At 44.4% G+C, this 22,466-nt stretch overlaps 2 protein-coding genes across 3 annotated transcripts in view; one reads left to right on the forward strand and one right to left on the reverse strand.

Annotated features, from left to right (window-relative positions):
- The window catches only part of LOC141182798 (gastrula zinc finger protein XlCGF66.1-like), a 362,704-nt gene that overhangs the window by 27,830 nt on the left and 312,408 nt on the right, over positions 1–22,466 (forward strand). The window lies entirely within an intron of this gene.
- On the reverse strand, positions 3,628–22,067 carry LOC141182790 (uncharacterized). Of its 2 annotated transcripts, none has more exons than XM_073660896.1 (9): positions 21,984–22,067; positions 9,976–10,366; positions 9,810–9,880; positions 9,292–9,415; positions 9,061–9,162; positions 8,863–8,986; positions 8,682–8,779; positions 8,391–8,481; positions 3,628–6,396 (listed from the first exon to the last, which is right to left on the reverse strand). In XM_073660896.1, the coding sequence occupies exons 4-9, from the start codon at positions 9,367–9,369 to the stop codon at positions 4,952–4,954; spliced, it is 1,938 nt and encodes a 645-aa protein (XP_073516997.1). In that variant the 5' UTR covers positions 9,370–9,415; positions 9,810–9,880; positions 9,976–10,366; positions 21,984–22,067; the 3' UTR covers positions 3,628–4,951. The 2 variants fall into 2 exon arrangements, with proteins under 2 accessions (XP_073516997.1, XP_073516996.1); XM_073660895.1 differs by having other exon boundaries at positions 9,292–9,500.

Here is a 22,466-nt window from a genome sequence, read left to right on the forward strand (position 1 = left end):
CAACTCCAGTCCTCAAGGCCCACCAACAGGTCATGTTTTCAGGATTTCCTTAGTATTGCACAGGTGATGTAACTATTGCCTGTGCTGATGATGGAATTATCACCTGTGCAATACTAAGGAAATCCTGAAAACATGACCTGTTGGTGGGCCTTGAGGACTGGAGTTGGGGAACCCTGTCCTAGCCCATTACCTGTTTGTCTCTATGTCCGTACCTGCCCTTTTCCTGCAGTGTCTGAACCTGCACCTAACTCCAACTCATGGTCTCTGTACTTCTGTTTGTGAGTTTTGTGTCCACTCGCTACTTCATTGTAAGTACCTTGTGTGTATCTGGTTCTGTTTGTCCCATCTCCCTGCCTCCGTCTACCTCCTGTGTTCTAACTATCTTCCTGTGTTTCCCAGTCTGTTCCATGTGAACAGAGCCCTATCCTGTCTGCCTGCACCCTCTGCTCTGCGGTTTCGCTCTGCTCTGCGTCGCTTGTCCACCGCACCTGCGGTTTTGCTCTGCTTGTCCACTGCACCTGCGGTTTTGCTCTGCTCTGCTTGTCCACCGCACCTGCGGTTTCACTCTGCTCCACTTGTCCAACGCACCTGCGGTTCTGCTCCGCTTGTCCACCACACCTGCGGCTCTGTTCCTGTATCCCAGTCTGTACTGGTCCCTATCCAGCCTGCGTTCCTACCTGCCAGTACCCGCCTGTCTGCATACCAGCCATGCCTGCCAGTACCCGCCAGTCTGCATACCAGCCGCACCTGCCAGTACCCGCCTGTCTGCATACCAGCCGCGCCTGCCAGTACCCGCCTGTCTGCATACCAGCCGTGCCTGCCAGTACTCGCCTGTCTGCATACCAGCTGTGCCTGCCCGTTTCTGCATTCCCCGGTGTGGGTCAACAGCTGTGTCCGGGGTCTGACCTGGAGTAGCACCTGGGCCACCTCCCACGTCCCTCCTCAGACCACAGAGTCGATTAAGCCGCAGTGTATTCGTGGTCGGATATAGCGAGGCCCTTAGTCACGCCCCTCCATGCACTCCTCGGTTCATGGCCCAGTGGGACCACTAACCACCCTCACACCAATCAGTCCGGGCGTGAGCGTAACAGGGGCATTGTTAATAGTAGTGGACAACCTCTTTAAGGTCTGGAGGGATGTCGAAAGGTATCTTTTGGCAGATAGTGACTGGACCAAAAGAGTTGCTAACCGCAGACGTAGGAAGGCTCCTGTCTTTAGGGTGGGGTATTTTGTGTGGTTGTCCTAAAAAAATCTGCGCTTAAAGATAATATCTAGAGAGTTTGCACCTAAATTTGTAGGTCCTTATAAAATTATTAAAATTTTAAATCCTGTGACAGTTAAGTTGCAGCTTCCTATTGCCTGGAAAATCAATAATTCTTTCCATTCTTCTCTTTTAAAAAAATTTGAGGGGACCTCAAGACATAATTGAGGTGGATTTGGAAGGGAATCGGGAGTATGAAGTAAGGTGAATTCTTGGTTCTAGGTGGGTCAGGTACTTTTTTGCATTATCTCGTCAAGTGGAAGATTATGGTCCTTAAGATAATTCCTAAGTTAATTTGGGGTGTTATAGATAAATATACTGTATGATTATGGAAGTTATATAAAAATGGAACTCCATACTTTTATGTATTAAGAATTACAGACAATCCAAAATGCCCTCCTCCTCCCCGTACCACATTGTACCAACAACCTCATATTGATCAAAGATCCACATACTACGTGGAACATGGAATTATAGAAAATCCCTAATGATTATTGACTAACATATTAATCTGATAATAAGAGCTTGCTGATGATCTTTATTTCTTTAAGGGAAATTACAGAATAATAAAAGATAAGTGACTATACTGATTGACCTTTGAACCTTATGTGCAAGACGGACTTAATTGATTTGAGAGTCAGCTTAACTAAATTTACATATTAAAATAATGACCCATTAGCGACAGATGTCAGCCATAATTATGAGATAAGACAATGAGGTAATGTGTGGAAAGGTTCCTGATTTTTCCTATAAAAAGCCTATTTGAGACACTACTCAGTGTTCATTTGTGATTTCTCCGACAAATAGATCCTATATACAATTTGGTGGCAGACAACTAAGACGAAACACACACATTTTGTGTGCCACTAACAGGGGGATCTTCATGCGATCAGATACAGATTATTGGGTGGGACTGGGGAAAACCCAGTAGTCATGGTACACGTTGGTACCAATGACAAAGTTAGAGGGAGGTGAAAGGTCTTTCAAAATGATTACAGGGAATTAGGAGAGAAGCTGAAGTACAGGTGGTGTCTTCAGAAATACTGCTGATTCCACTACGTCACTAGAAAGTCAGCGGGAACTTAAGGAGATAATTGTCAGGAAGAAAGGGTTTGGGTTCATGGAGAACTGGGCTGACTTCTCTGTCGGCTACAGGCTGCACCTCAATGGGGAGAATGCAGATGTGCTGGGGAAAAAAATGGTCAGATGGATGGAGGAGCTTTCAACCTAGGATCTGGGGGAGGGAGGGTAGCCGTGCAAATAAGGGGATAGAGTAGACAGAGAGTGAGACATTCAAGGAAATTAAGGAGGCGAGTAGCAGTAATAAATGTGCTAATAGTATTAAATGTCTGCAGGCAAATGAAAGAAGTCTTGAAAACAAAATGAATGAATCAGAGACTCTTAGGTCAGCCACAGATTACAGAAACCTGGTTGGATGAAAGCCATGACTGGGTGACAAACATAGAGGGTTACACTACATTAAAACGGATAGGAAAGAAAAATAGGTAGATGGGTGTGTATTTTCGTTAAAACCAACTTAAGACCTCAAGCTCAATGACGACATGGGGGGCAGCTTCGACAATGTACAGCACACATGCCCAACTCTTGGTGATTATATTTGACTCACGACACCAGAACCACCACACCTATGTGGGGCCATTATTCTGCATGGAGGACTTTGTGGGGCCCATTTTACTGTATGGAAAGCTATGTGGGGCCAATCATACTGAATGGATGACTTTGTGGGGCCCATTATTCTGTATGGAGGACTATGTGGGGCCCATTATACTGTATACTGGTTGGTCCACAACTTTGTCCAAGTTTTTCATTTTGGCCCTCTGCATGTTTTGAGCTTTACATCCCTGATGTAAAATCAGTATGGGTAAAGTACATGGAAATGGCAATAATGGAAAGCTGATAATTGGACTTTGTTACAAGCTTCCTAATATAGCTGAACATGAAGAGGATGATATGCTGCAACAAATTAAAAAGGCAACAAAAACAAGTCATAGTCAAAACTGTTGGCTCCCTTGAAATTGTTCCAGAAAATGAAGTAATTCTCCCAGAAAATTATTGCAATTACATGTTTTGTTATACACGTTTATTTCCTTTGTGTGTATTGGAACAACACAAGAAAACACAGAAAAAAAAGGCAAATTGAACATAATTTCAAACAAAACCACATAAAATAGGTCGGACAAAATTATTGACACCTAGCCAAAATTGTGGGTAAACAACTTTGTTTCAAGCATGTGAAGCTTGTTCAAACGCAATTGTGGCAAGTAACAGGTGTGGGTAATATGAAAATCACAACTAAAACCAGATAAAAAAGGGAGAAGTTGATTCTATCTTTGCATTGTGTGCAAATGTGTGGCACACTAAGCATGGAGAAAACAGAAGAAGGAGAACTGTCTGAGAACTTGAGAACCAAAATTGTTGAAAAATATCAATAATTTCAAGGTTATAAGTCCATCTTTAGAGATCCGGATATTCCTATGTCCAAGGTGCGCAACATAATCAATAAATTTACAACACATACAGTCAAATATGGTGGAGCTTCAAAGAGGTTTAGGGGTTGTTTTGCTGCCTCTGACTGTGTGCAAGGAATCATGAAATCTGAAGATTAGCAAAGGATTTTGGGGCACAATGTAGTGCCTAGTGTCAGAAAGCTGGGTTTGCGTCCTAGGTCATGGGTCTTCCAGCATGACAATGACCCCAAATATACTTCAAGAAGCACCCAGAAAATGGATGGAAACAAAGTGCTGGACAGTTCTGACTAGCAATGAGTCTGGGTCTAAATCCCATTGAACACCTGTGGAGAGATCTTAAAATTGCTGTTTGGAGAAAAACATTAAAATTTGAAAGTCCTCAGTGGTTGATTCCATCTTTTCAGTTAGCCATTAGTCAGTAAGCTTTCGAGACTACTCAGATCTCTTCAGCAGACATAGTATAACACAAAATCTGAAGAGTCACATATTTATACACAACAGGGCATAGGAATAATGCAATAGATAAGACAAGTGACGTGAAGCAGAACTATCAGTATGGGAGAGGGAGAAACAGTTGTGGCCGTAAATATGTGTGGACACAAGTAGATCTATTCTTTTTTTCTTTTATTGTGTGGCGATGAGAATTCATCCTAGTTTTAAGTTTTTGCCTTGTCTCCCCTACATACCGACCCCCAGTTGGACATTTGCTACATATAATTAAGTACATTACATTAGTTGTGATGCAGCTGAAAGTACCTGGGATCCTGTGGTCCTGATGTGAGTTGGGAATCTTTATCTTGTCCATGGTCATTATAAACGGACAGGTTTACATTTAAAGTTGGTCAGGATGAATTTTGTAAGTTTCACCACAAAGGTGGAACTATCCTCCCGGTCAGTTTGCTTTCCCTCCCAGTATCTTTTCATTCTAACAATGTTTGGTTTCTGGCAGATTATACTTGTTCCTTTTATTTTTGGTTCTCCTTACCTTGCCTTCTTTGCCCTATATGAATGTGTTTTTGTTTCTGATTCAGAGTTTTCATATTTTACTTCATACTTTCCTTTCCCCTTGTTGATAGTGTGTTGCAGCCTCCTCTCTGGTTCCTCAGGAGGTATGAGAAACTCCTCAACGGCTTATTAGTTAGTTAGGTGTGTGGTGGCATTTTTAGTTGTGCAGCTAGGGCCTTTCTACTCTGTATAGAGACTAGTTGGGTGTAGTTGCAGCATTCTCCCCTATGTGGGTTCTCCGGTGGTTATCAAGATGCGCTTTCTGTTTAAAACATTTCCCACATTTTGAACATGAAAAAGGCTTCTCCCCTGTGCGAGTTCTCTGGTGCTTATCAATATCCGATTTCTGGTTAAAACATTTCCCACATTCTGAATATGAAAAAGGCTTCTCCCCTGTGTGAGTTCTCTGAGGTTTGATAAGAATTGATTTCTTTGTAAAACATTTTCCACATTCTGAACATGAAAAAGGCTTCTCCCTCGTGTGAATTCTCTCATGTGCGATAAGATTTGATTTCTCTGTAAAACATTTCCCACATTCTGAACAGGAAAATGGCTTCTCCCCTGTGTGAGTTCTCTCATGTGTGATAAGATTTGATTTCTCTGTAAAACATTTCCCACATTCTGAACAGGAAAATGGCTTCTCCCCTGTGTGAGTTCTCTCATGTGCGATAAGATTTGATTTCTCTGTAAAACATTTCCCACATTCTGAACAGGAAAATGGCTTTTCTCCTGTGTGAGTTCTCTGATGTTTATTAAGATATGATTTGTGTCCAAAACATTTTTCACAATCTGAACATGAAAAAGGCTTCTCCCCTATGTGGGTTCTCTGGTGCTTAAGAAAACTACATTTATGGTTAAAACATTTTCCACATTCTGAACATGGAAAAGGCTTCTCCCCTGTGTGAGTTCTCTGATGTTTGATAAGATTTGATTTCTTTGCAAAAGATTTCCCACATTCTGAACATGAAAATGGCTTCTCCCCTGTGTGAGTTCTCTGATGTGCGATAAGATTTGATTTCTCTGAAAAACATTTCTCACATTCTGAACATGGAAAAGGCTTCTCCCCTGTGTGAGTTTTGTGATGTTTGGTAAGAGTTGATTTCGCTGTAAAACATTTCCCACATTCTGAACAGGAAAATGGCTTTTCTCCTGTGTGAGTTCTCTGATGTGCGATAAGATTTGATTTCTCTGTAAAACATTTTCCACAATCTGAACATGAAAATGGCTTCTCCCCTGTGTGAGTTCTCTGGTGCCTAACAAGATCTGATTTCTGATTAAAACATCTTCCACACTTGGAACAAGAAAATCTATTCTTCGCTGTGTGAATTTTTTGAGGTTTAAGAAAAGACTTTTTAAGAGGAAAACTATTTCCATATTCTGAATGTGAAAATGGCTTCTTTGCATTAGAAGCAGTTTGTTTTTTAATGCTTATTTTGTGACTTTGATTTTCCTTAGTAGTCAGTAATGAATCAGAAGACAGGACCTGTTTCAAAGAATCAGATGACAGATCTTTGCTGTGAAGGGATGATGGTATATCTGGAGCAATAGCATTCACTTCAATTGTATCCTGTGGGATCTGAAAATTATCTGATTTGAAAATTGAAGATGTCAACTGCCCCTCAGATCTCCTGGTACAGTCATCTGCCAAGAATAAAACCAATTATTATTTTTAATAAAAAATCCTTCAATTTTATATTTTTGAACATTTCTACTTAAACTGTCTGTAAAAAAGGCAAGTTATATAAAAAAAATCACTTATTCACCAGGACAATGACTGTCTAATAGAAAACCTCATAGGATGAACCAGTAGAGCGTGGTGTTCAACTGATTTTCAATTCTGCCTCCCAAATATGGAATAAAAAGCCACCAAATGATGATATGTAGGCAAAAATAATACCAATAAAACCTTCTACTTATTTGACAAAAAACAAGTCCCCACTCAGGTCCATCATCTTTCAGTGGAAAACCAGAGGTTTCCACATTATTAGTGGCTCAAAGGCTCTTGAAAAGCAACATGGCTTCCATAAACCAATCCAGCAATATCCACTCTCCCAATGTCAGATCTCCCCCTCACTGAGATTTGCAGTAGTTTATGTGCCTAAGTCACATTTAGCATCCATGTATTTGGCATTACTATAATGAGAAGAACCCACTTAATTTATGGTGTGTGTCTCCTGGAGCACTATCTGGGCACACTATGTGTTGGGTAATAAAATGGCATATTTGTAATTTCACTCTCCAACATCCACTGTATACTAATTTCTGGAGAGTGACTGTGAGAGTCAAAATAGTCACTTCTCCTATAGATTAATTCACTGAGGGTTATAATTTCCAAAATGGAGTCACTTTATGGGGATTTCTACTGCTCTGGTTTTCTGCCATTTTGTCATATTAGGGCTTCTGCAAAGGATGTGTCCCATCTCCTCTGGGACGTCTACTTCTCCTGCTTCGACTTGTGTGATGTTTGCTTCTGTCACCAGGAGCCGCCTTATTCATTCTGCGGGCAGCGCTGGTAATGGAAGAGACGTCAAAACCAGAAGCTCTGGGTGCTGCAGGCTCTGTCCAGCCACTAAGATTAGGGTTGCTGGGACCAGTAGTACCATCCAGTTTTGCAGTGTGGGTGTCTGTGCTATCCAGCTGGAGTAATCTGCTCCCTGCTTTAGCCATTTGGAGAGCATCACACCCTACTAAAGCTGGAAGCATATTGCCGGAAGCTGCCAGATCCAGCCTTGTTCTCCTCTGGTTCAGTCCTCTGTGCTCAGCTCCCTTCTTGTGTATTTGTTTCCTGTTGTGATCCCGGCCCATTTACTGACTACTCTTGTGTCTTCTGATTTTGTATTTTTTCTGCCCTCTTCTGACCCGGCTACCTGACTATTCTTCTTCCCATCTCACTCCACAGAACAGCAGGTAACACCATGGCCCAAGCCTAGGGGTCTCTGTGTAAGTCCAGATCTATGTAGAGGGGTTAAAGGGTGATGAGGAAAGTAATTTGTGAAATATGTAAACGGGGTAGATAAGGCAAGCCTCTTCGTGGTAACCATCTTTTGAGCTTCCAGGTGACCATGAACAGCGCCCCCAATACATTGTGTCTGGGAACTATTCCAGCAAAATCTGCATTCCTAATAGCTAAATGGCGCTCCTTCCCTTCTTAACCTGCCATGTGCCCAGACAGTAGTGTACAACCGTATATAGGGTATTGTCAAATTCAAAAGAAGTTGGAAAATAATTTGTAAGGTCCATTTGTTTCTTATTATCCTTTGTGAAAAATTTCAAAGTTTTCACCACATAAAGTGACACACGTCAGATTTGAAAAATGGGGTCTGATCATCTGCACATTCTACGCACGCTGTCATTTAGCTTTGTAGTTTACAGACATAGACATGGGCAGGTAACGGTCAGCATCATCTAATCCCAGGGGGAGATGGATCCTCCAGGTTGTAAGTTCTATAGAAAAGGGCTTTCACAATTTCCCAAAGTATTCTGAACATTTTCGGACGGAGGAGAATGTTGTGATCTAGCAGCAAAATGGTGACCACAAGATTGTGATTCGGCCGGACTACACCACCGATAAAGCAGTCACACCCGGTGACTGAGAAGAATCTGTAACTTCTCTGCATTTAGTGGTCACTACTCACCTGGGTAGTCATATGTAGGAATCTCCTCTTTACACCGCTCATCACCCCTCACATATGTCTCTGTAGTATTAATACGGGTCAGATCTTCACCCTTAAACAAATAAATATTATAAAAGTCAAAGACAGATGGAGAAGTCACATCTATGATCAGCTCTAATCCTGCCATCTCCACCGTTCTCATTACACAAATATAAAACATAATAATGGCGGATAAAACAAGACTGAGGACAAGACCATCACAGCCGTCTACACATCATAGGGGAGATCTCATGACACCTTCTCTCCATCTACCTGATGATCCTGAGGGACATTGGGATCTTCTTGTTTACAGTCCTGTGGAAGAAGAGGACGGGGACATCTCTCTGGTGTTGTCCTCTTACTGGATAGATCTGGAGGAAACACATACAGGGACTGAATTCATTCTTTACATACAGATAATTATAGGCCGTGTGTATTTAGTCCTGTCTATTACCTGGTGATGTGAGGGGCTGGGGAACCTCCATCATGAAGTCCCTGTACAGATCTTTGTGTCCTTCTAAATACTCCCACTCCTCCATGGAGAAATAGACAGCGACATCCTGACACCTTATAGGAACCTGACACACACAATGATACAGTCATCCCCCCGATCCCTTCATAGCGTTACTGTATAATCTCCCAGCAGTGTCACCTCTCCAGTCAGCAGCTCAATCATCTTGTAGGCGAGTTCTAGGATCTGGTCATTGATGTCCTCATGTATCAGGGGGTGAGGTGGAGGTCCTGTGATTAATCTCTGGTTATGGAGAGACACATTAATAAATCTCACTCCAGACATTTCCAGAGTCCTCACCTCTCCAGTTCTGTCCATCTGTTATTCCCATAGATAAGAATGATGTAATGTGATGTCATCAGAATCTCTCACCTCTCCAGTAAGCCGGAAGAGGATCTCTAGGGTGAGGTGTAATATCCTCTCTGCCATCTTGTCTCTGTCCATTTCCATCTTTGATGGGTAAATCAGAAAAATTTTCTTATATAGAAGATCTCCACTGAGGAGGATCCGATATTGTAGAGACCGGAAGGAGAAAAAGATAAGTTGATGGAACATCATAAAAATCCTGTGTAATAATACATCTATTGGAGATAATGAGAGGAAACATATAAGGAGATTTATTATTTGACAGTATTTCGTTTTCTTCTTTACATCTAGTAATAAAACCTATATATTTTAGGACACAGACAACAAGCAGTTTCTTCCTTGGAGTCTGCAGCTGAATACGTTTCTCATAGACACACTGTCAGGGAAATATTGAGAAAATATTAACAATTTCTCCCAAACCCCTCTTAAACAGTGTATAATATTTCGTCAAACCCCATTAATGCGGATACAACATCATAGTATAGAGCAAATATATATACAAATTGAAGAGAGGTGACACCTACTAGACTGCTGGATGGTATTCAAAGGTAGGAATTCAAAAGTGTGGAGATATGGTGACACTGGTTGCTTGGGTCTGCAGAAAAGAGCAGAGAGTGGGAGACTCAGAGTTAACAGCTGAGAGGGACTGTGGAGGCAGAGATAGACCGATTAGAGCTGGACGTAGCATACCTGTGACCCCTAGTTCCTGGTTATAAGGTGGTACTGCATGTAGTGGGTTAGAGGAACGCAGTGTCCACCGCTAGTTCCTCGTGCTGTGAGAGTTGTCAGGGGCAGGATGGTATCGGCTGACCAATCACCGCCAATCCCGCAGTGTTGTGTAGTGTGAACTCCGGAAGTGCACGTGTGACATCACCTGAAGTGACGCGCTGCTCCCAGGAAGCTGTGCGATCCGCTGGCTGGTGTAAATGCGTTCCAGTGAGCCGGAAGTTTGAGTGCCAGGGAGAGAGAACGTGCGTTCCACCAGTATAGAGCATAAGACCCAATGGGCATGAGCCAGAGCCTTTGTTGGAGTGGAGAAGGATCCAGGAGGGGGGACAAGAGTGTGCCAGAGAGGAATAATCTGCAATAAAGGAGACAATATAGGAGTAGGATATGGAGATCAATAATGTATATTATTGACCTATTCAAATTGAAGACCACATTTCCAAATGTCAAATACATTTCAACATAGGGTCACATAAGATCCCTGGGTGACAAGTTTCTCTATACCAATTGTTCAATGAGAACCAAACTCCAAACATAAAAAAAACTTATATAAAAAGCCAGTAGGTCATAGTCCCTATTAAGGCCTTTCGGCTCTAAGGACTGTAATTCATGAATCCAGTAGGCTTCTGTACGTTTGAGAAGGCTCACTCAGTCGCTCCCCCGACGTGGTGTCAAAACTTGTTCCAATACCTGGTACTTGAATTGAGAAATACTATGTCCTGCCATGAAAAACTGTTGGGGAATGGGTAACATTAGGTTTTTGCACCAAATTGTGGACTTGTGCTTTGAAATCCTATCCCTTATGGGCTGTGCCGTCTCCCCCACATAGATTCGGCCGAATGGACATTTAATAAGATATACCACATATGAACTGTCACATGTAAAGTACCTTTTGATGTTGCATATTTTGCCAGTTTGTGGGTGATGAACAATGCTACCCCTGAGGACATTGTTGCATTGACGACATTGGAGAGATGGGAATGTGCCCATTTTGGGATTCTGCAAAAACCATTGTTTAGGACCTTGGTGCACTGCGCCCAAATCGGCACGTACTAGGGAGTCTCTAATATTGGTTGCTCTTATAAAACACGGTAGGAAGGGTTGTTGGAACGCAGGGATCGTGGGATAGCCGGTTTGTAAGATGTTCCTGTGTTTCCTAATGGTTTTATGTAAGATGTAGGCGAAGGGGTGTAACGTGTGAACGAAAGGGATTCTGTCCTTAGTGTTTGGACGATCAGTTCTGGAATTCGACGCCTGGGGATGCAAGAAGCTAGGTGGATAGCCTCGTTCAGTGAATTTGGTCGACATTTCTTGTAACCTCTGATTGTGGATAGTTTCACTGGACACAATCCGTTTGACCCTCTGAAATCGTGATGTAGGTATAGATTTCTTCATCGACCTTGGATGATTGCTAGAAAAGTGTAATAGGCCATTGCGATCGGTGGGCTTAGAATAGAGGTCAGTTGTTAGGTGGCCCTGTGTATCCTTGATCACCACGGTATCAAGGAAACTAACACGGCTTGAATCATATGTCATGGTGAAGCGTCTTGAAACCACAAACGTTTAATGTTGTGGGATTGATTGCGTCAGATAAATGTCTTCTAATACATTTTTTTTGCGACTCTGACGTGCATCCCACATATTTTAGTTTACTCTCTATACATTCTATTAAATGCACTGCTCAAAAAAATAAAGGGAACACTCAAATAACACATCCTAGATCTGAATCAATGAAATATTCTCATTGAATACTTTGTTCTGTACAAAGTTGAATGTGCTGACTACAAAATCACACAAAAATTATCAAAGGAAATCAAATTTATTAACCAATGGAGGCCTGGATTTTGAGTCACCCCCAAAATTAAAGTGGAAAAACACACTACAGGCTGATCCTGTTAGAACCCTCCTGTTACTTTTTTCTATTTTGCTGGTCACATGACTTTTCGCCTATATAATCCAGCTCCGCCCTCCTGGCCTTGCTGGACTACAGTGTTACATTTACTCTTAAGCGTACGTGAGGTATTGCAGTTGTTAAGCGACAATTCACTTTTTGCTAAGCTGGAGAAATGTGAGTTCGCTGTGCAGAGAATTAGTTTTTTGGGCTACATTATCTCCAGCGAGGGCTTTGAGATGGACCCGGTGAAGGTTCAGGCGGTGCAGGAATGGCCTAGGCCTATTGGTTTAAAACCAATACAGAGATTTTTGGGTTTTGCCAATTATTACAGAAAATTCATTAAGAATTTTTCTATAATTGTTAAGCCGCTGACCGATCTCACCAGGAAAGGTGCGAATACTGTCCAGTGGACTACTGAGGCCATTGAAGCTTTTGTGTATCTCAAGGAGAGGTTCAGTTCTGCCCCCATCCTTATGCAGCCTGATGAGACCAAGCCTTTCTTGGTCGAGGATGATGCTTCTTCGGTGGGGGTCGGTGCTGTTTTGTCTCAGGAAAACAAGGATGGAGTACATCCCTTTGCTTTTTTTTTTTTCAAAAAAAATTTCTGAGACCGAACTTAATTAAGATGTCGGTAATCGGGAATTGCTGGCGATTAAACTCGCATTTGAACATTGGCGTCATCTCTTGGAAGGAGCTAAATTTCCCATTCAGGTTTTTACTGATCATAAGAATCTGATCTATCTTGATGCTGCCAAGCGCTTGAATGCCCGTCAAGCTAGGTGGGCACTTTTTTTTTGCGGTTTAATTTTTCTGTTACTTACATCCCGGGTACCAAGAATGTAAAAGCTGATGCTTTATCTCGCAGTTTTTCTCCCATGGTTGGTACCGAGGAGGAGGAGAGCATTTTACAGGAAGGTGTTGTGATAGCATCATTGGACTCCGTTTTGGAAGATGGGATTCTGAAAGCCCAGGAGGATGCCCCATCTAACACTCCCCATGGGAGGTTGTTTGTGCCTAAGAACTTTAGGAGAGATTTGTTTGTGGAGTGTCACGAGTCTCTGTTGGCAGGTCATCCAGGAATTTCGGAGACTAAGAGACTTGTAGGTCGCAGTTTTTGGTGGCCTGGGTGGCAGAAGGAAGTCATTAAGTGGGTGCGTCAATGTACTGTGTGTGCTAGATCTAAGTCTTCACATGCTCCTGCTGCGGGGTTGCTTTGCCCTCTGGAGGTTCCTAGTGCACCTTGGACGCATCTTGCTATGGATTTTATTACTGACCTTCCTGCCTCTGAGGGTTTCACTGTTATCTGGGTGGTCGTGGACCGTTTTAGCAAGATGTGTCACTTGGTTCCCTTCATCAAACTGCCCTGCGCCAAGACACTCGCTAAGGCTTTTGTGAAAGAAATTGTCAGGCTCCATGGCGTTCCTACCGACATTGTTTCCGATAGGGGACCTCAGTTCGTGGCTCGTTTTTGGCATGCCTTTTGTGACAGGTTGGGAGTACATTTGTCATTTTCATCTGGTTATCATCCTGAGTCTAATGGACAGACAGAAAGAAAGAACCAGGATGTTGAACAGTTACATATAGTTACATAGTTAGTAAAGCCGAATAAAGACTTGCGTCCATCAAGTTCGACCTGTTAGTTCTGTAATTGCTAAAGTTGATCCAGAGGAAGGCAAAAACCCCAAATGATTTAGCCAATCTTCACCTGAGGAAAAATTCCCTCCTGACTCTGAAACCAGCAGCCAGAATAAATCCCTGTATCAACCTACTATTTTATTTTTAAGTATATGCTGAAATCTGCCTGGTATCTAGAAATGCATCCAGTCCCCACTAGAACTGGTTTAGTGAATCCGACATTACCGTCTCCTCACTCAGTGAATTCCATATTCTCACAGCTCTTACCGTAAAGAACCCCTTCCTATGCTGGTGCTGAAACCTTTTCTCTTCCAGTCTTAGTGAATGCCCTCTTGTTACCGTAATATCCCTCATTTTGAAAAAATCCCGGGCAAGATCTCTATACTGTCCCCTAACATATTTGTACACATTTATTATGTCCCCCCTCAACCTTCTCTTTTCCAGGCTGAATAGTCCTAGTTTTGCCAACCTCTCTGGGTATTGCAGTCCCTCCATTCCCTTTATTAATTTTGTTGCCCTCCTTTGTACCTTTTCAAGCTCATTTATATCCTTTCTATATATTGGGGCCCATAACTTTTGCGTTGTTTTGTGGCTGACAATCAAGAGGGGTGGTCTGAGTTTCTGCCACTGGCTGAATTTGCTCTTAACAACCATACATTCTCTTCTGCTGGGTGTTCTCCTTTTTTTTGTTGTACTGGGAGACATCCGTCGTTTGGGTCATTCTCCAAATTGGTATCGGCTGTGCTGGAGGAGGAGAATTTTTCCGGTGATTTGGAGAGAGTTTGGACTGATGTACGTCGTAACCTTCAAGAGGCTAACAAAAAATCCAAGAGGTACTTTGACAGGAAACGTCAAGAGGTTTTGTTTACTGTTGGTGACATGGTTTGGTTGTCCTCTAGGAATCTGCGGTTGAGGATTCCTTCTAAGAAATTGGGCCCGAAGTTTGTAGGTCCGTTTAAGGTGCTTCAGGTAGTTAACCAATCTGCTGTTAGGTTGGAGGTTCCTACCTCCTGGAAGATTAATCCGGTGTTTCATGTTTCCTTATTGAAAAAAGCTGATGTTTCTGATAGGGACGCCACTGTTTCTGTTCCTCCGGTGGAGGCAGACGGTGAATATGAAATTTCTCGCATTCTTAATTCTAGATAGCATAGAGGGAGATTGCAGTATCTCGTCGCTTGGAAAGGTTTCGGTCCCGAGGATAACTCCTGGGTAAGGGCGGATGATGTCTCTGCTCCTAGACTTGTCGGAGCGTTTCACAGGAGGTTTCCTGATAGACCTGGGCCTGGAGGATCCGGAGGATCCTCATAGAAGAGGGGGTACTGTTAGAACCCTCCTGTTACTTTTTTCTATTTTGCTGGTCACATGACTTTTTGCCTATATAATCCAGCTCCACCCTCCTGGACTTCAGTGTTACATTTACTCTTAAGCTAGCCAGGTGCTTTGTACCTTACTCTGTAGTTTGCTTGGTCTTTGACCACTTGTACTTTTGTTTGTCTTTGCTCTGCTACAATTTCTGCTAGGAGGTGTCCAACTATATCCCAGTCCTTAGTTCTTGTAGGGACACCTCCCTTATATCTATAGGTCTGCGTTCAGACTAGCCGAGGACTTAGGGGGGCCTGTTCACAAGGAACAGGTCCCCCGCTGCATCGTAGGGAATCAGCTTAGTCCTATTGTAGGGACAGTTTTCCTTTCTTTTCCTTAGTGTTTGTAGCAGTTCATAACAGATCCAACTTTGATGTAATGTCCTTAAAACAAGTCAAAAATGAGACTCAGTATTGTGTGTGGCCTCCACGTGCCTGTATAACCTCCCTACAACGCCTGGGCATGCTACTGATGAGGTTCCGCAAACTCCTGGACAGTTTGTGTTGTAACGTGACGTGGATGGAGCAAGACATGACCCAGCTTTCGTCCTTCTCCATCACAGCAACATCCCTTTAAAAACATATAAAAATTTGATACTGAGACTCTTGATCACGTCTGCTAGAGCATGTATTCCCTCTCTATGGAAAAGTAACACTATGCGACAATCTCACTATGGTTCTCCAAAATAAATGAGATTATGTTAACGGAGGAGCTCACCTCCACGATCAGTAACTTCCATGATAAATTTTATAAAACATGGTTCTACTGGAGTTTAAATCTTCCGCTGATTACCTTGACCTCATAGGGGAAAGCTAAGTCTATACTTCAGGAGCCTCTCTGAAGTTACCCTAACCCTTTTACCCATACATACCTTCCCCCACTTCCCTTTGTCTTTGTGTGTATTTGTGTTTTTGGTTTTAACTACTCATTTTTTCCTTTTATAGCCCTTATTTGTTAAACCACATGAATATGTAATGACTTAATATTTAAGTCTGAGTCACCACGCTGGTATATCCTAAAACACATTGAACCAATGTTCTACCAGCGACTCTACTTTGGATTGTGTTAACTTCTTTCATTTTGTTTTCAAATGTTTTGGAAATACTGGTTATTGTTATGGGGTCATGTTTGACCTACTACTTGTTGCACAACTAGTACCCGGTGTTTGTATTTGTATTTCCTGTTCAAAACTTAATAAAGATAAATTTATAAAGGATAATCAAGTCACATTGCGTTTGATATTTGTTTCTTGAAAAAAAACTAGGGAAAGTTTTCCGCAGAGTGTAGAACAGGGGTGGGCAATTAATTTTCCCGAGGGGCCACATGAGAGACCGTGACTGTTGGGGAGGGCCGAACCAATAGGCTGAAATTAATTCTGCTCAATATTAATATTAACATGAGCATGAGCCCCACACAGCCTCCCCATGTCCAGCATGAGCCCCACAAAGCCCCCCATGTCCAGCATGAGCCCCACACAGCCCCCCCATGTCCAGCATGAGCCCCACACAGCCCCCCATGTCCAGCATGAGCCCCACACAGCCCCCAAGTCCAGCATGAGCCCCACACAGCCCCCCCATGTCCAGCATGAGCCCCACACAGCCCCCCCCATGTCCAGTATGAGCCACACACAGTCCTCCCGTGTCCAGCATGAGCACCACACAGCTCTCCTGTGTCCACCATGAGCTCCACACAGCCCCCCATGTCCAGTATGAGAGCTCGAGAGCCTCCTCATGTCCAGCATGACAGCCCTTCCAAGTGTCCAGCATGACAGCCCCCCAGTGTCCAGCATTAAAGCCCCAGTGTCTAGCATTAAAGCCCCCCATGTCCAGCATGAGAGCCCCCCATGTCCAGCATGAGAGCCCCCCTGTGTCCAGCCTGACAGCCCTCCCTAGTGTCCAGCATGAGAGCCCCCCCTGTGTCCAGCATGAGAGCCCCCCCTGTGTCCAGCATGAGAGCCCCCCCTGTGTCCAGCATGAGAGCCCCCCCTGTGTCCAGCATGAGAGCCCCCCCTGTGTCCAGCATGAGAGCCCCCCCTGTGTCCAGCATGACAACCCTCCCTAGTGCCCAGCATGAGAGCCCCCTGTGTCCAGCATGAGAGCCCCCTGTTTCCAGCATGAGAGCCCCCCCTGTGTCCAGCATGAGAGCCCCCCCTGTGTCCAGCATGAGAGCCCCCCACTATGTCCAGCATGAGAGCCCCACTATGTACAGCATGAGAGCCCCACTATGTACAGCATGAGAGCCCCCGTGTCCAACATGAGAGCCCCCCCTGTGTCCAGCATTAAAGCATCTCTTGTGTCCAGCATTAAAGCCCCCCTGTGTCCAGCATCAAAGCAAAACCGTCCCTGTGTCCAGCATTAAAGCCCCACCTGTGTCCAGCATATACTTACTTCACTCCCCGTTTCCCTACGCTCCTGTCTCTGATGCACTGACTCTCCACAGTGTGCAGGCTGATGCCATTGTGTCAGCTGTTTCTAACGCTGATTGGTGGAAGAGGGAAGTGGCGGCCCCTCCTCCACCAATGCATTCACCGCGGATTGAGACCACGGATTGAGAAAGCGGTGACGGTGTGCAGGCGAGCGGTGACGGCGTGCGGTGCAGTGCGGCCCGTGGGCCACTGTTATCAGCCCTTCGGCTGTCTCGGTCCGCAGGCCGGACTGGAACAGCCAGAGGGCCAGATGTGGCCCGCGGGCCGCACGTTGCCCAGATCTGGTGTAGAAGCCTTTTTGGATACAAAACTCAAACAAAATATGCAAAAGAATTTACAAAGTCTGGAGGATGCTATCTCAGACATCAAAAAAACTAAGTTTGAAAGAGATATCAAAGACAACGAGTCAAATTCAATTTACACATGGAAATGAAACAAACCAAGAGCTACCAAGAGCAAAGGAAATAGAGGAGAGTGGAGGTCAGCTTCACAAATCCCAATGTGTCCATGGGTTCCTCTAATTATAATTCTCTGAGGACTTATCTGATGTATCAGTGGGATCGACTAATGACAGATGGAACAAAAATAAATTCTCAAGTATTCCCCATAATTCAGCACAAAACAACAGGCCGGAAGAATCTCAAATGTGCCCGGACATGTGCGTTCCATGCCGGAGTGCATCACAGTCTCCTATCTGCGAATGCGCATGTCCGGAAGCATGTGTTTCACGCATATGATATTGGATTGTATACCACCAACATAGAAAAATCCTAGCTCTGAGATCAGCATTATGGGAGACTAAAAACAAGTATTGAACATCCTCCCATCATGCAATAGGCATGTAGATCTACTTTATCACTACATAAAATATGGGATGGTGGCCCACAGTATATTCCGAAATGATCAAATTTGTCCCCTATTGCATAGAGATACACAAGGATCACCAGACTTGTTAGTTACTAAATAGTATATGTAGGATATAACTGATAAGAAATAATTCTGATATAGAAGCTCAGATATCTCGATGAAGTGCAATAATATGTGAACCCCAATCACTGGGAACGGAGTAGCAATGGGTAGAGTATAAAATCCAAAAATGTAATCCAGAATGGGGCTGTATTCACACAAAACAAGCATAGGAAATTAGCTCATTCAGTCCCTTAGGGGCTCGTGAATCCAGTATGGAAATCCACTCACTTTCCTTTTTGGAGGATACATCTATTGTGATCACCTCCTCTCACATTGGGTTTAACCACCTCAATGATACAAAAGGAGATGTCTCTGGTTTCACCTCGATGTACACTATTCATGTGTCTCGCTAATCGGGTGTCCTGACCATGGTGTATTTCGCCCAAATGCCCCCCCCACACTTCTCCTAGACTCCCTCTTAGTCTTGCCTGCATAATCTGTCCAAACACAAAAAAGAAAACAAGAACCGGCACCTTTGTACGGGGAAGAAAATTGGTCCAGGAATAGTGTACAGCTGTCTAGCCCGCATGTTGCTTTTAAAGTGATACAATAAAGGAGCACGTTTTATGGACCGGTGAGTGCTATCCTTTCTTCTTATTTGCTTAGATGTTGCCTACATAATCTAGGGGGCAGGTGCATGTGGCCATATATACAAGTCCTGAGGTTTTACAGTTGGAATAACCCCTCTGAAAAAAGTTTTTATTCGTGGAGGAACTCGAGAAAGATTTACATGGTCTCATCCAATTACATGTACAACATTCTCCACATCTAAAGAAACCACAGATTCTTCTATCTAGCCAAGTCCCCTTGGGTGCAGGTTTTTTGTAGAAACTATGCACTAAACGGTCCCTAATTTACAAACCCTTTCTGAAAGTTATTGTGGGAGTAGATCACACAGCACCCTCAGGTCCGGGTCGGCCACAAGTATATCCCAGGTCACTCTGATTGTCATAAGTTTTTCTTACTTGTGTTATCCCATCTTTTTCTTGGTCTCTTGATTAGGTATGGAGGAGTGTCTGTCTCTCCCATTTATCTGCAAACGATGATGCGGAATCCAAAATGTACCAGGAGTACCCTATAATCCCTTAATCTGGTGTTCAGGTCTATTGCCTGTATATTAAAATCTGTGACATTATGGCAGTACCTTCTCAACCATAAAAATTGACCCTTGGGTATTCCTCTTTTTATGGGGATGGGGTGGTGGCTATTCCACTTCAATAGTTTATTAGTGCTAGTAGGTTTATGGTAGTTGAGTGTTCCTAGGGTCCCATCCCATTCTATCTAGATTAGTACATCCAGGAAAGTCAACTGGTTATAATTAAACTCCGATGTAAATCTCAGGCCCATCTATTGATGTTGAGTTCCCTGACAAATTCAAAAGATTGTTCACTCGTCTCTGACCAGATGATTAAAATGTAGTCAATATATTTGTACCATACCCCAATATATGGATGCCACCACGTATGATCATCCCTGAATATTGTGGATTCCTCCCACCAGCATAGGAAAAGGTTAGCATACGAGGGGGCACAGGGGCTCTCCATCGCAGTACCCCTGAGCTGGTGGAAGTACTTCCTGTCAAAAAGAAAGAAGTTATGAGTAAGAGTGAATTTTAGAAGATCCTCCATGAAGTCATTATGTCTGCTACACTCTACTGATCTCGATTTCAAGAAATGTCTTACTCCTCTGATACCATCCTCATGCGGAATATTACTGTACAAAGCCTCGATATCTAGTAAGGCCTGATCCCCTATATGCATGTATACATGCTCGAGGGTCTACATGTAGGGGAGCAGGCAGAGGGAAAACCAATTCCAGAAGGATTATTCCAAGTGCAGGACCTCAGGCGATACTGGGGGAACATTATACTGTGTGGGGGCATCATACATACTGCATAAGGGGCATAATGGGGGCATTATACTGTGTGGGGGCATCATACATCCTGAATAAGGGGCATAATGGGGGCATTATACTGTGTGGGGGCATCATACATCCTGCATAAGGGGCATAATGGGGACATTACACTGTGTGGGGCATCATACATCCTGCATAAGGGGCATAATGGGGGCATTACACTGTGTGGGGGGCATCATACGTACTGCATAAGGGGCATAATGGGGGCATTATACTGTGTGGGGGCATCATACATCCTCCATAAGGGGCATAATGGGAGCATTACACTGTGTGGGGGCATCATACATCCTGCATAAGGGGCATAATGGGGGCATTACACTGTGTGGGGGCATCATACATCCTGCATAAGGGGCATAATGGGGGCATTACACTGTGTGGGGCATCATACATCCTGTATAAGGGACATAATGGGGGCATTACACTGTGTGGGGCATCATACATCCTGCATAAGGGGTATAATGGGGTATTACACTGTGGGGGCATCATACATCCTGCATAAGGGGCATCATACATCCTGCATAAGGGGCATTACATTGTGTGGGGAGCATCATATATACTACATAAGGGGTATAATGAGGGCATTACACTGTGTGGGGGCATCATACATCCTGCATAAGGGGCATAATGGGGGCATTATACTGTGTGGGGGCATCATACATCCTGCATAAGGGGCATAATGGGGACATTACACTGTGTGGGGCATCATACATCCTGCATAAGGGGCATAATGGGGGCATTACACTGTGTGGGGGGCATCATACGTACTGCATAAGGGGCATAATGGGGGCATTATACTGTGTGGGGGCATCATACATCCTCCATAAGGGGCATAATGGGAGCATTACACTGTGTGGGGGCATCATACATCCTGCATAAGGGGCATAATGGGGGCATTACACTGTGTGGGGGCATCATACATCCTGCATAAGGGGCATAATGGGGGCATTACACTGTGTGGGGCATCATACATCCTGTATAAGGGACATAATGGGGGCATTACACTGTGTGGGGCATCATACATCCTGCATAAGGGGTATAATGGGGTATTACACTGTGGGGGCATCATACATCCTGCATAAGGGGCATCATACATCCTGCATAAGGGGCATTACATTGTGTGGGGAGCATCATATATACTACATAAGGGGTATAATGAGGGCATTACACTGTGTGGGGGCATCATACATCCTGCATAAGGGGCATAATGGGGGCATTACACCACTGTGTGGGGACATCATACATCCTGCATAAGTGGCATAATGGGGGCATTACACTGTGGGGGGCATCATACATCCTGTATAAGGGGCATAATGGGGGCATTACACTGTGGGGGCATCATACATACTGCATAAGGGGCATAATGGGGGCATCATACATCCTGCATAAGGGGCATTACACTGTGTGGGGGCATCATACATCCTGCATAAGGGGCATAATGGGGGCATTACACTGTGTGGGGGGCATCATACATCCTGCAGAAGGGGCATAATGGGGGCATTACACTGTGTGGAGGCATCAAACATCCTGCATAAGGGGCATAATGGGGGCATTACACTGTGTGGGCTTCATACATCCTGCATAAGGGGCATAATGGGGGCATTACACTGTGGGGCCAGTAAAGGGGTCCTGTACTATGAGAACAATACGTTTCCTCCCTTCCTGTCTCCATAGAAACCTTATGGTTCTTATAAAGAGGCAACACAAGACCCCAAAAGAGTCTCCGTGCTGAAGGGGTTAATACCCCCCGCGCCCAGTAATGGGGTCTCCACATACCTCCACCTGCAGAGCCGCCACCACATATATGGCTGCTCTGTGCGCACAGGAGCTGTGATGAGGTCACAGGAGGGGAGGAGTCAGGGGTCACATGATCAGGGGCCTCAGTGGATGCAGGACTCTGCTGTGCTGGTTGTCATGGTGCTGGATGAGCTGAAGTTTATGTGTGGGGTCAGGAGGGGTTTACAGTGTGGATGTAGCAGAGCCGCGTGTGTACGAGGTGTACGGAGCAGAGCCGCGCGTGTACGAGGAGTACGGAGCGGAGCCGTGTGTGTACGAGGTGTACGGAGCAGAGCCGTGTGTGTACGAGGTGTACGGAGCGGAGCCGCGTGTGTACGAGGTGTACGGAGCGGAGCCGCGTGTGTACGAGGTGTACGGAGCGGAGCCACGCGTGTACGAGGTGTACGGAGCGGAGCTGCACGTGTACGAGGTGTACGGAGCGGAGCCGCGCGTGTACGAGGTGTACGGAGCGGAGCCGCGTGT

This window comes from Phyllobates terribilis, unplaced genomic scaffold (assembly GCF_046119375.1).
Source record: "Phyllobates terribilis strain yellow unplaced genomic scaffold, ASM4611937v1 Scaffold_36__1_contigs__length_13169755, whole genome shotgun sequence".
In the NCBI taxonomy this organism is placed as follows: Eukaryota; Metazoa; Chordata; class Amphibia; order Anura; family Dendrobatidae; genus Phyllobates; species Phyllobates terribilis.